Below are 12,500 nucleotides of genomic sequence, written 5' to 3' on the forward strand. Positions count from 1 at the left end.
CTGTCTGTCTGTCTGTCTGTCTGTCTGTCTGTCTGTCTGTCTGTCTGTCTGTCTGTCTATCTGTCTGTCTGTCAGTCTGTCTATCTATCTGTTTGTCTGTCTGTCTGTCTTTCTGTCTGTCTGTCTGTCTGTCTTTATATTATACACTTGAACATCATTTATCGTATTTAGACGAAGATCACACAGAACTCGAACAAGAAATTTCAGTTCAAGACACAACACTAACAGAATCACAAACTCACAATACAAGCCAACCACCACAAACCCAACAAACCAAACAAACCAACCCATCTCGCCCACCCGTCATCCAAATCCAAACAAAACCAAATGAAACCGACACATCAAATGCCACAGACGTGCATGAAGCTAACATCCCGGATACTGTGGATGAGCAACTACATGAGCCACTTGTAATCGGCGAGAACGGATCGAGCAAGCAAACATCAACGGCTGGAAGTCCCGTTTCAACGTCTAGTGAGTCGTTTGTCACTCTGCCGTGTCCGAGTTTTGATGATGGGGAGGAGGATGGAGGTGAGGAGACGGCTGAGTTGGAGTCGAATAGAATCGATGATGGTTTGTTGTTGGACGTGCTCAACGAGCAGATGACTCCTCGACAGGAGGACGAGTTTGTGATGGTTGCGAGTTCGTTGGTGAGAGATGAAGTGCGTATGGCGAGAGATGAGGAAAGGAGGGAGGCGAGTTGTGGCTCTTTGTGTGGTTGTTTGTTTGTTTGTTTGTTTGTGTGTGTGTGTCTCTGTTTGTCTGTTTGTCTGTTTGTCTGTCTGTTGTCTGTTTGTTTGTCTGTTGTCTGTTTGTTTGTCTGTCTGTCCGTTTGTCTGTCTGTCCGTCTGTCTGTCTGTCTGTTTGTCCGTTTGCGTGTGTGTCTGTCTTCTGTCTGTCCGTTTGTGTGTCTGCCTGTCTGTCTGTGTGTGTGTCTGTCTTGTCTGTCTGTCTGTCTGTTGGTCTGTCTTCTGTTTGTCTGTCTGTCTGTCTGTCTGTCTGTCAGTGTGTGTGTGTGTGTGTGTGTGTGTGTGTGTGTGTGTGTGTGTGTGTGTGAGTGTGTGTGTGTGTGTGTGTGTGTGTGTGTGTGTGTGTGTGTGTTTGTTTGTCTGTCTGTCTGTAAATTGTCTGTACATTTGTCTGTTTGTTTGCTGTGATTTGTTTGCTTGTTTTGTGTTTGCCTGTCTGTTTATATTTATCTGTTTTTGGTTTATTTTCTGTCTGTCTGTTTGCCTCCCTATGCATGGTTATCACCAAGGACAATTATCATTAATTAATATTTACTTGAAATTATATACTTTGATACGTTTATTCTTCAGAATGAAGAAAGTGAAGACAACTGGCTGTCATGCGACTGAGAACACATTACAAGATGTTGTGAAGATCTGTGCTGCTTTATTCAAAGAGATTCAATAGAATGCTTTACGGGAGAGAATTTTTGAGTAATTAACATAGCCACACATAGACACACCTTTTGTGAGACAATTATAGTAATTGTTATCATTGCAAGGACTGTGCAAGAACGCGTTTCTGTGGCATGCGTGCGTGCTTGCGTGTGAAAGTGAATCCTTTGCGTCTAGACACGCATGCTCACTCACGCACACACACACACACACACACACACACACACACACACACACACACACACACTCACACACACCTACACACACAAACACACACCATAATCCAGATTAACTAGAGATATATTGACTGTCACATCCCTTCTTATGCATGTCTAACTAAATCATTAAACCAAATACAAAGTCGTTGCTTTCTATATATCACGATCCAGACTATCTACATTATTGATTCCCCAAAAGGGGCCTTTTCTCGCAATTTTTGTCATAACGTTTCATTCTTCATCCCTGATTCACATTCTGCTATTTCCAAGATTGTACGTTTTGCCAATATGCAAGAAAACCGTTGCGCTCGTTTCAGACGCAAGAAATCAGCAAGTTCTTGCGTTTTCTTGCGTCTGGAACCGACTTTTGCGAATATCTCTATCGAAACAATCAAAACGGTGTCAAACAGCGTCGATCTCCTCTAGACAAACACTCCAGATCAATCTAAACATTTTTGCAAATTTTTCAATTTTTTAAATTTTGGATAAAAACATAGTATTAATAGTTTTGCATGTTTTTCGTATTTTCGTGTGTTGCAAATCTTCATAAAATCGCCATTTCGAAGCGTACAACTTCAACACATAATTTTGCAACAGTCGTTGCACAGCAGAGGTCTGGCCACGAGATGGCATGGTGTGTGTACTACAGTGGGGACAGGAGGATTCCCCTACTGACTGGTTTTTCACATCCGAATTGAAACTGCCTGAGTATAGAAAGACGTGGTATGCAAACATCCTGACAACCCCTATGCTTTCTTTACGCAATGCAAATAACACAAAAACGTTGTTCTTACATGTAGCAGGATCCTACACACATACGCATGCGTCGTACAATCTCCTGTGTCCGTTTTTCATAAAAAAAACAGCTCTTAATTAAAAAGGAAGCGTGTCTGTTTCTATAGCAATAATTTAAATGTAGAAACAGTTACAAACTACTACATAAAAAGTAAAACATAGTAGCATAACTAGGGGGCGTCGTCAGAGTCGTGGATTCAAGCAGACGCTGCGTTTTTCGTCCAGCGATTTGAGCACGTTCTCTAGCAACACGTCGTGTTCTTGTCTATAATACGTATAGCACGGTCTAATCGTGCACATTGCACGGTAATACGGCATTTAGGCGTGGTTAATTACGCAGGTTACGCCCATATTTCAATGTTTATCTGACTTAGTTTACCACTAAATTGTACTATTACAATGATACACATATACTGTATACATTACAGAGACACCGCTGACTTCAGGCGTCAGGCTCAATTAGTTGTTTTGGAGACAATCTGTTGAGATCTCGTGTCAACGAAAGTGACGGACTCTACCTACTAGAATACAGGTAATTGATCTAGAATGTCGTGTACCGGGTATCCGTGTAATATGACGTCACTAGTACTAGTGACTAGTGACTACTAGTGACTAGTAGTGTTTGCAGCAATTATCTAAAACCCAGAAACAGTGTTTGAATGGCAAGTATATAAGCAACAGGATTAGCCACTACTGCATTGCTTTTCACTGCATGTGACTGTCTGGTGAGATCAACTTGTATCTACTGTCTAGAGGAGGAAGAATGACTCTTTGGTACAACTGTGTCGCATTGGTAGCCAGCGCATTACTGGGTAAGATCAAGCTTTTAGTGAATGCGTTGGTGTCTACAACATGCATGTAGAGTCAGTATACACTCATGATCAGTAGAGTCAGTTGAAATTTTATGATGTCACATGCAAGCAAGAAATGTGAATTCAAACCTTAGAATATCCACACACACACACACACACACACACACACACACACACACACACACACACACACACACACACACACACACACACACACACACACACACACACACACACACACACACACACACACACACACACACACACACACACACACACACACACACACACACACACACAATAAACTTCTAGAAGTGCATACCACAATGTAGACTACAACGTTAATTAAACCACATTTTTGTCTTTCAGTTACTGCAACGGATAAATCTGATGAGATTACTAGCTCACTCAACAAAATTCAATCATCACTAGATGACCAAGCTCGTTTGCTACGACGCGTTTTGGTAGAAGACGGCAGTCCGCTTTGTGCAACTCCTCAGACGTGTAAGTAAGGTCTCAATCACCAATGTAACTCTAGTATTACTTGCGTTAATTAATTAATCAGCTAGAGAACAGATTTAGGTCTTGAAAAACGCACTTGCATGCTTAGCTAATTAGTAAGTTGTTTTATTGTGTGTAGATGGAACTAAAGCTCATCCAGCTAAAAGTTGTGCTGATCTGTTGAGGCAAAGAAAGAACATCGCAAGTGGTTACTACTGGGTGAAGCCAATACAAACAGGAAATGATGTCCATCATGTTTACTGTGATATGACTAGCTACGGTAAAACTTTACCTAATACAAACACGTTAGCTAATTATTTAGCATGAAGTTTTGCTTGTTTGTACCTTACTATTAGGTGGTGGTTGGACTCTAGTTGTTGGTATTAATTCTCAAAATCGTCTCCATCTTCAAAGCGGTTCTGTGGGTACAAGATGCAGAGGAGGAGATGTTTGTGTGGTCCATCGTACAAATGGAGTGATACCTGCTAGGAAATTAGATGACAGGATTATAAGAGCTCTCGCTGATGATGAAGGTTTGATTTACTAATTAAGATATAAAATAGTAGTATTTATCAGTTGTGTTTGTTGTCTAGGAACGTTTAGAGTTGACGTTGGTCCTAACAAATACACAACGTTTTTTCAAGTACAAAATAGTTTTGTATTGCAATATTGCAATTGTTAATTCAAATTCTTCTGTTGCAGCTTCCACAAGGTGCGGCAGGATTTCAATCTAATTGCGGAGGAGCGAGGTAAATAGCAAGCTCACAAGCACGTAGTTGTTTTGTTTATGTTTTTCTGTTACTAAAATACATTTGTTGTTGCAGCTGCCCACGAATAATTACATCTCACAGTTATCCCTACAAATGGGAGTCAAACTGCAAAGGAATAACAGTTGGATATAAAATATATGGCAGTAGTTGCAAAGGTTAGGCTTTGTATTACTGTTGGAGATAATGACTGCATGCTGTGGCAATCTTGACAGTTGAACTGCCGAGAAGTAACTGTTACTTTATTTGCTGCTAGTATTTGACAGTCGTGACGATAACGAGTGTGGGTCTTTTTGGACATCTTCTCGTTTCTGTAAGCTTTCACAGTTTCAAATATTCTAGTCACTTATTTGCCAATTTATTCATTAGCCGACAAGCGCGCCTTATACGGCTACACTGGTGGTGATGGAGGACACACTGGTATCTACTCTAAACTGCAAGGCTTTATGTACGTCCGTTGAACAAACTAATTAATTAATTAATTAAAGAAAGGAAGAACGACTTGTTCTAATAGTTTTCTTGCACTTTGGTTGTTTAATTTAGAGCTAATAGTTTTCGTTTAATCTGCGCTGTACGAATTTAAGATGATTTGCAATCTACAAAGTGTCTAGACAGCTATCGCTTGTCTTGCAGCTAATCCAACTGTTTTACACATTATTCTAGGAAATTAGTTTGCAAAACTATTTTGCCTTCTCAAATCCTAAGTTAGTTGCTGAGCTAATATGCACTATGAGTGAGATAATATGACAATACGTTTTGCATATAAATGACTACTCTACACAACGGGAAACAAACACTTAGACAGTTTCAACTGCCACCTCTAAAACAACTGCAGTCTAGTAGCGTCGGCACCTCAGACTGCTTTCTGCATGTGGTGGAGAGTGAGCGAAGTAATCAGACAATAAGTTTCGCAATATTAGAAATAAATAGCTATTTCTAATGTATAGGATGGGAAAGAAATCTTTTTTGCTTCAATTGGTTTATGCTCTGTAGCTTCATGGCTCTTTAATGACTACAGTTGGCAGGAGAGTCAAATGGCCGGCTAGACATTAACACACACGCTCGCACGCACGCACACACACACACACACACACACACACACACACACACACACACACACACACACACACACCACACCACACACACACACACACACACACACACACACTGACCGACCAATAATAAGCCGCGTCCCCAGACTCTCGCGCGCTATTCTTGTCCGATGCCGGTATGACAATTCCAGGCACGAGAACGTCTCACATGGTAGGTACAGTGTACTGCAAATGTGTGGACAAAATGGATCAGTGTGTGGAGAACCATTCAAAAGAGATTAGTCTACAGTTATTGTATTATATACAATCATAGAATGATAATAATTGATATCAAATCAGGTACAATTTATTAAACATTTGATCGCTCCGATATGTCACAACAACAATAATAAAATCATACAAACAAATCATGATGTTTGAGGATGTGGCAACCCGGACACCTCACTAGATGTATCTACATTAGTGTCTGACGTCACACCATCTACAGCGTCCGACTGCTCAGCCGGTTTCTTGCCTCTTGCTGTCCTATTTGTACTCGTTTGATACGATTTTGTTGCATTTTCATTTCTGTATGAATGCATCAACCGTGTACATACATACAAGTGTAGCAATGTGGCTACAAATGTTGTTACCAAATACGTACCTTCTGCTTTCAAGGGTTTGCTTGATTTCCCATCGTTTCGTCTCTGTTATTGGATATCGCCATGTGAAATAGAAACTTAGAATTATGAGAAGAATAGGACCGGTGGATATGAGGAGTCTCAGAGTGAGAGAGACCGACAATGGTTGGTTGCATTGCCCCGTTTTGTAGTCGCCAAATCTGAAAGAGGGAAAGTAGTCGCAGAAGTTTGAAAACAACACGACAACTGTGTATCTCAATATACTAGACAGTAAGACTATTGTACTGGAGGGATGCATCTCACAATACACTGGACTATTGTATTGGAGGGATGCATCTCACAATACACTAGACTATTGTATTGGAGGGATGCATATCACAATACACTAGCTATTGTATTGGAGGGATAAATCTCACAATATACTAGACTATTGTATTGGAGGGATGCATATCACAATACACTAGCGATTGTATTGAAGGGATGCATCTCACAATACACAGTAGACCATTGTATTGGAGGAATGCATATCACAATACACTAGCTATTGTATTGGAGGGATGCATCTCACAATACACAGTAGACTATTGTATTGGAGGGATGCATCTAGCAATACACTAGACTACTGTATTGGAATGATGCATATCACAATACATTAGAATAGTTTGATTAGCTAAATAGCCTCTCACCACATTGTCAGATATAACTCACAAAGGGCATGCACGCGTGCGCACGTGCACACACACACACACACACACACACACACACACACACACACACACACACACACACACACACACACACACATGCACGTACGCAGGCACGCATGCATGCACGCTCACATGTGCATACGCGCGTGCACACACACACACACACACACACACACACACACACACACACACACACACATGCACACACGCATACACGCACGCATGCACACACACACACACACACACACACACACACACACACACACACACACACACACACACACACACACACACACAGATACATGCATAACATGGGCTTACACTTGGAGAGCCAAAGTTGATAATGCAAGAGCAATACCAGTTGAGAATTTCTGCCAAAATACAAAGAATGCATAAAATAGAGATTCACGTCTCACGCCATCTCGAGCTGCAGCCTCATCTATAGCATCAGGCAGCATTGACCTAGAGCAAAAATCAACATTAATTTTGTGTGTGTGTGTGTGCGTGCATGCATGTGTGTGTCCAATCACATACCAAGGAACAAGATAAGCTGATCCAATTCCGATGCCACTAATGACAGCAAGCGGCCACACAACATAATTATCATCGGCACCAATATACAAGAATGCAAACAAAGCTGGCAATACCAACTACAACAAAAACGTGTTAGTATCAGTACATAAAATCAAAGTAAGAATAATACTGTAATTCCTGTTGCATATGTCGTCTTTTTGCCAAATCGAAGAAGAAACAATTGCCACATGGGAATAGAAAATACGACGACAACCTGCAAGCAAGTAAAACAAGCTAGTTCGCTATACACAGTACAGTACACGCAAATTGATTAGAGGAATACACTACTTTAGACTGTTGCATTGCAGGATGCATCTCACAATATATTAGACTATTGTATTGGAGAGATGCATCTCACAATACAATACACTATTGTATTGAAGGGATGCATCACACAATACATTAGACTATTGTATTGGAGGGATGCATTTCACATTACACTAGAGTCTTGTATAGGAGGGATGCATCTCACAATACATTAGACTATTGTATTGGAGAGATGCATCTCACAATACAATACACTATTGTATTGGAGAGATGCATCTCACAATACACTACACTATTGTATTGGAGAGATGCATCTCACAATACACTAGATTATTGTATTGGAGGGATGCATCTAACAATACATTAGACTATTGTATTGGAGGGATGCATCTTACAATACTAAACTATTGTATTAGAGGGATGCATCTCACAATACATTAGACTATTGTATTGGAGGAATGCATCTCACAATACTCTACTACATGTATACCTTACCAGCAAAAGAATGATGACATACTGAAACTGGCTCTCCATATCTAACACATACTGAACATACAAAGCCAAGTTCGTCTGCACAAGCTGCAATACAAGCAAATTAACCACACAACATCCCGACATCAACTCAACCGACTCACCGAGACCATCAACCAAGCACATAAATAGATCATCATCAAATACACAAACGATCGCTGCTTAAACGTGTACTGCAAGCCTTTGAAGAAACTCAACGGCTCTCGACGAACAGCCGTGTCTACCATCACAAACAAGTGACATATTGTGTTCAGCTGCTCCACCTTCTCACATACCCTTCACTTCCTTGACTCCAAGAAATGGTGACAACGCACAGACAAGCATAAGAAAGCCAACGATGCTGCCACCAACAAGGTACGCAAGTTTCTAAGTGAAATAGAATTGTTAGTTGTTGTCCAAAATATTACCATTGTTTAGTGTGTGTGTGTGTGTGTGTGTGTGTGTGTGTGTGTGTGTGTGTGTGTGTGTGTGTGTGTGTGTGTGTGTGTGTGTGTGTGTGACACATAAAATATCTGTAAACACTCCATCATCTGTCAGTATGTATGCATTGTGTCTGTCCTTACGCTTACCTCCGCGGATAGTAAATCTTCTGGTTCAGTCTTATAGTCAACACATTCCGATGGTTTCTTGACAAATAAGGATATGGACAACGCTTGGGCTACGGCACCAATGAGAGTACCCACCACCTCAGACACCATTCCTACACACACACACACACACACACACACACACACACACACACACACACACACACACACACACACACACACACACACACACACACACACACACACACACACACACACACACACACACACACACACACACACACACACACACACACACACACACACACACACACACACACACACACACACACACACACACAACACAACACAACACACGCATGCACGCACGCGCACACACACACACACACACACACACACACACACACACACACACACACACACACACACACACACACACACACACACACACACAAACACACACCATATTAGTATCACTGATCATATAAAATGTGTACACAGATTACACACTGAAAGCGGTTGCCGAGTCTCGTTCTTTACTGTCGATGCTCAAGTACATAGTGAGTGCCGTATAAGGCACATGAAAACACTAAACATGATCAAGTCGTTAGACAAGAAAGATAACGAGTGAAATGTGCTAAATGGTCCAGCAAGTATTGGACAACCTGATTGATGGCTTGTGTATTGAATGGTTAAAATATGAAGTATATGAACAAATGAAGTGAACATGTAAACAAACAATAAACAAACAAGTAAATAGACAAACAGACAAAACAAACAAATCAACAAAGTACACAATAAATAAACATACATACAAACAAAAAGACAAATAAAAAACGGACAGACAGACAGACAAATAAACAAACACGTACAAACAAACAGACAAACAGACAAACAGACAAACAAACAAACAAACTAACAGATAAAAGATAAACAAGCAAACAGGCAAACAAACAGACAGACAGACAAACAAAAACAAAGAAACAAACAAACAGATAAACAAGAAAACAGGCAAACAGACAAACAAACAGACAAACAAACAAACTAACTAACAGATAAAAGATAAACAAGCAAACAGGCAAACAAACAGACAGACAAACAAACAAAAACAAAGAAACAAACAGATAAACAAGAAAACAGGCAAACAGACAAACAGACAAAAACAAACAAACAAGCAAACAAACAAACAAAAACAAAGAAACAAACAAGCAAACAGGCAAAAAACAGACAAACAAACAGGTAAACAAACAAACAGATAAACAAACAAACAAAAACAGATAAACGAGCAAACAGACAAACAAACAGACAGACAGACAGACAAACATGCATACAAACATACAAACAAACAAACAGATAAACAAGCAAACATGCAAACAAACAAACAGACAAACAAACAGACAAACAAACAAACAAACAAATAAACAAGTAAACAGGCAAACAAACAGACAGACAGACAAACAGAAAAACAAACAAACAAACAAATAAACTAGCAAATAGACAAACAGACTAACAGACAAGCAAACAAACAAACAAACAGACAAACAAATAAACAAATAAATAAACAAATAAATAAGCAAACAGGCAAACAAACAGACAGACAGACAAACAGGCAAACAAACAAACAGACAAACAGACAACCAGACAAACAGACAAACAAACACATACAAACAAACAAACAAACAAACAAACGGTATGTACAAACAAACAAACAAAAAACCAATACAAATAAACAAGCAATTGCAAGTAAGTCTAGACATCTGTAGACCGATAGATGGACACAAACTGCAACAACCAAGCAGACAGACACATAAATGTTATACAAACAAATATACAAATGCATAAATAGATTAAATAATAAACAAACAAACAAAAACAAACAACAAACAAACAAGCAAACAAACAAACAAGAAAACAAACAAACAAACAAAAAACAAATAAACAAGCAAACAAACAAACAAACAAACAAATAATTAAATAAACAAATAAACAAGCAAGCAAACAAACAAGCAAACAAGCAAGCAAACAAACAAACAAACAAACAAACAAACAAACAAATAAACAAATAAACAAGCAAGCAAGCAAACAAATAAACAGACAAACAAATAAACAAACAAACAAGCAAGCAAACAAACAAACAAGCAAACAAACAAGCACACAAACAAACAAACAAATAAACAAACAAACAAACAAATAAACAAATAAACAAACAAGCAAGCAAACAAACAAACAACAAACAAACAAGCAAGCAAACAAAAACAAGCAAGCAAACAAACAAACAAATAAACAAACAAACAAACAAACAAATAAACAAACAAACAAACAAACAAACAAACGAAAACCAAACAAGTAATTGTTGACAAACCAGCTAACTTACTGATAAAAAAGTCTGATATCCACAATACAAAAAGGTATAATAAACAGTCATAATCGCTTGTCCACCCGGTGGAACAATCCAAATAGCAACATAAGCAGCCACCATCGGCAAAGCAGAAAACAACAACCTGCCACACCAGCAACACACATCACAAAAAGTACACAAACGATGACAACCGACTGTGTGTTATACCATGGTCTCATCCTGCCCATTTTTGTGTTCGTTTTGCTCGACAGATAGCCAATCATCGGGTCTGTGACTGCGTCCCACAGTTTGCCCACAAAGATTACGACGGACGCGTAGCCAGGAGAGAGCTAGACAACATTAAAAATAGTTGATGATGATAATGATGATGATGGTGGTGGTGCTGGTGCTGGTGCTGGTGCTGGTGCTGGTGGTGCTGGTGTGTGTGTGTGTGTGTGTGTGTGTGTGTGTGTGTGTGTGTGTGTGTGTGTGTGTGTGTGTGTGTGTGTGTGTGTGTGTGTGTGACCAGACATGTAGATAAGCATATGTAAACAGATAGATAGACAAACAAGCAAACGGATGGACAAACAGGTAGACAGACAAAGTGACAAACTGACAAGCAATTAAATAGCATGTTTATTGAGATCCACAATGCAAGATGCTATCGAACAATATTAGTCTATCAATTAAACTGTTCATCTATGCAACTTAGCATCTGCAACAAACATACAGCTAGATAAACAAACAAACAAACAGGCAGACAGACAGATAGACAGACAGACAGACAGACAGACAGACAGACAGACAGACAGACTGTCTACTTGGGCTTCAACCTTGCATACAATAGCAAAACAAATTCCTGATGCTGAGAGATTGCTTGATGAAGTTCAGAATTCACAACATTCAAATAGTTCCATCAGCAGAGATTTGTGCAATGTTTTGCCTCAAAACAAAACTCTCGTAGAAGTTATCAACGACAGGAAGCAACTACAACACAGGCTGTCTGAAGAGTACATAAAATCTCTGTCAAATGGTTTTATTCAGAATTCATCTTCGACTAGAGACCAATCTCGAATGAAGTCCTTGCAAGGCAAAGGTGTAGGAGTGTGGCTTTTGACAGTACCATCATCATCATGGCATGCATTATCTCCATGCGATTTCCGCTTAGCATCCTTGATGAGACTAGGCTGCCAAATGCCTTTGGCTTCTGGTCAGTGTGACTGTGGGAAAGAATTAGACTCAGATGGATACCACCTAATAACATGTAAGACTGGGGCGGCCCGGTAATCAGCCATAACAACATGGTTTCAGCATGGTCAGACTGTTTGAGTCAACTGCAATTACATCACGTAAAAGAACCCAGAGGAA

At 39.7% G+C, this 12,500-nt stretch overlaps 3 protein-coding genes across 3 annotated transcripts in view; 2 read left to right on the plus strand and 1 right to left on the minus strand.

The window, feature by feature from the left end:
• LOC134183020 (uncharacterized) overlaps positions 1-1,501 on the plus strand; it is a 3,555-nt gene extending 2,054 nt beyond the window's left edge. Inside the window, exons 2-3 of the mRNA XM_062650464.1 lie at positions 172-695; positions 1,320-1,501. Of these exons, the coding sequence (XP_062506448.1) occupies positions 172-695; positions 1,320-1,358 (563 nt within the window). The 3' untranslated portion in view covers positions 1,359-1,501. The remainder of the gene's footprint in view (positions 1-171; positions 696-1,319) is intronic.
• A 1,678-nt stretch (positions 1,502-3,179) lies between these two features.
• Positions 3,180-5,028, plus strand: LOC134183021 (uncharacterized). Its single transcript, XM_062650465.1, has 8 exons — positions 3,180-3,228; positions 3,598-3,732; positions 3,851-4,009; positions 4,086-4,262; positions 4,323-4,372; positions 4,432-4,478; positions 4,554-4,654; positions 4,753-5,028. Exons 1-8 carry the CDS (start codon positions 3,180-3,182, stop codon positions 4,836-4,838), a joined length of 804 nt encoding a protein of 267 aa, XP_062506449.1. The 3' UTR covers positions 4,839-5,028.
• An 809-nt stretch (positions 5,029-5,837) lies between these two features.
• LOC134183323 (sodium-dependent lysophosphatidylcholine symporter 1-A-like) overlaps positions 5,838-12,500 on the minus strand; it is an 8,187-nt gene continuing 1,524 nt past the window's right edge. The window contains exons 3-14 of the mRNA XM_062650821.1: positions 11,361-11,482; positions 11,169-11,295; positions 9,305-9,383; positions 8,816-8,946; positions 8,522-8,612; positions 8,351-8,466; positions 8,211-8,294; positions 7,579-7,662; positions 7,410-7,525; positions 7,197-7,337; positions 6,192-6,368; positions 5,838-6,115 (exon numbers count right to left, since the gene is read on the minus strand). Of these exons, the coding sequence (XP_062506805.1) occupies positions 5,956-6,115; positions 6,192-6,368; positions 7,197-7,337; positions 7,410-7,525; positions 7,579-7,662; positions 8,211-8,294; positions 8,351-8,466; positions 8,522-8,612; positions 8,816-8,946; positions 9,305-9,383; positions 11,169-11,295; positions 11,361-11,482 (1,428 nt within the window). The 3' untranslated portion in view covers positions 5,838-5,955. The remainder of the gene's footprint in view (positions 6,116-6,191; positions 6,369-7,196; positions 7,338-7,409; positions 7,526-7,578; positions 7,663-8,210; positions 8,295-8,350; positions 8,467-8,521; positions 8,613-8,815; positions 8,947-9,304; positions 9,384-11,168; positions 11,296-11,360; positions 11,483-12,500) is intronic.

This window comes from Corticium candelabrum, chromosome 8, assembly GCF_963422355.1.
Source record: "Corticium candelabrum chromosome 8, ooCorCand1.1, whole genome shotgun sequence".
In the NCBI taxonomy this organism is placed as follows: domain Eukaryota; kingdom Metazoa; phylum Porifera; class Homoscleromorpha; order Homosclerophorida; family Plakinidae; genus Corticium; species Corticium candelabrum.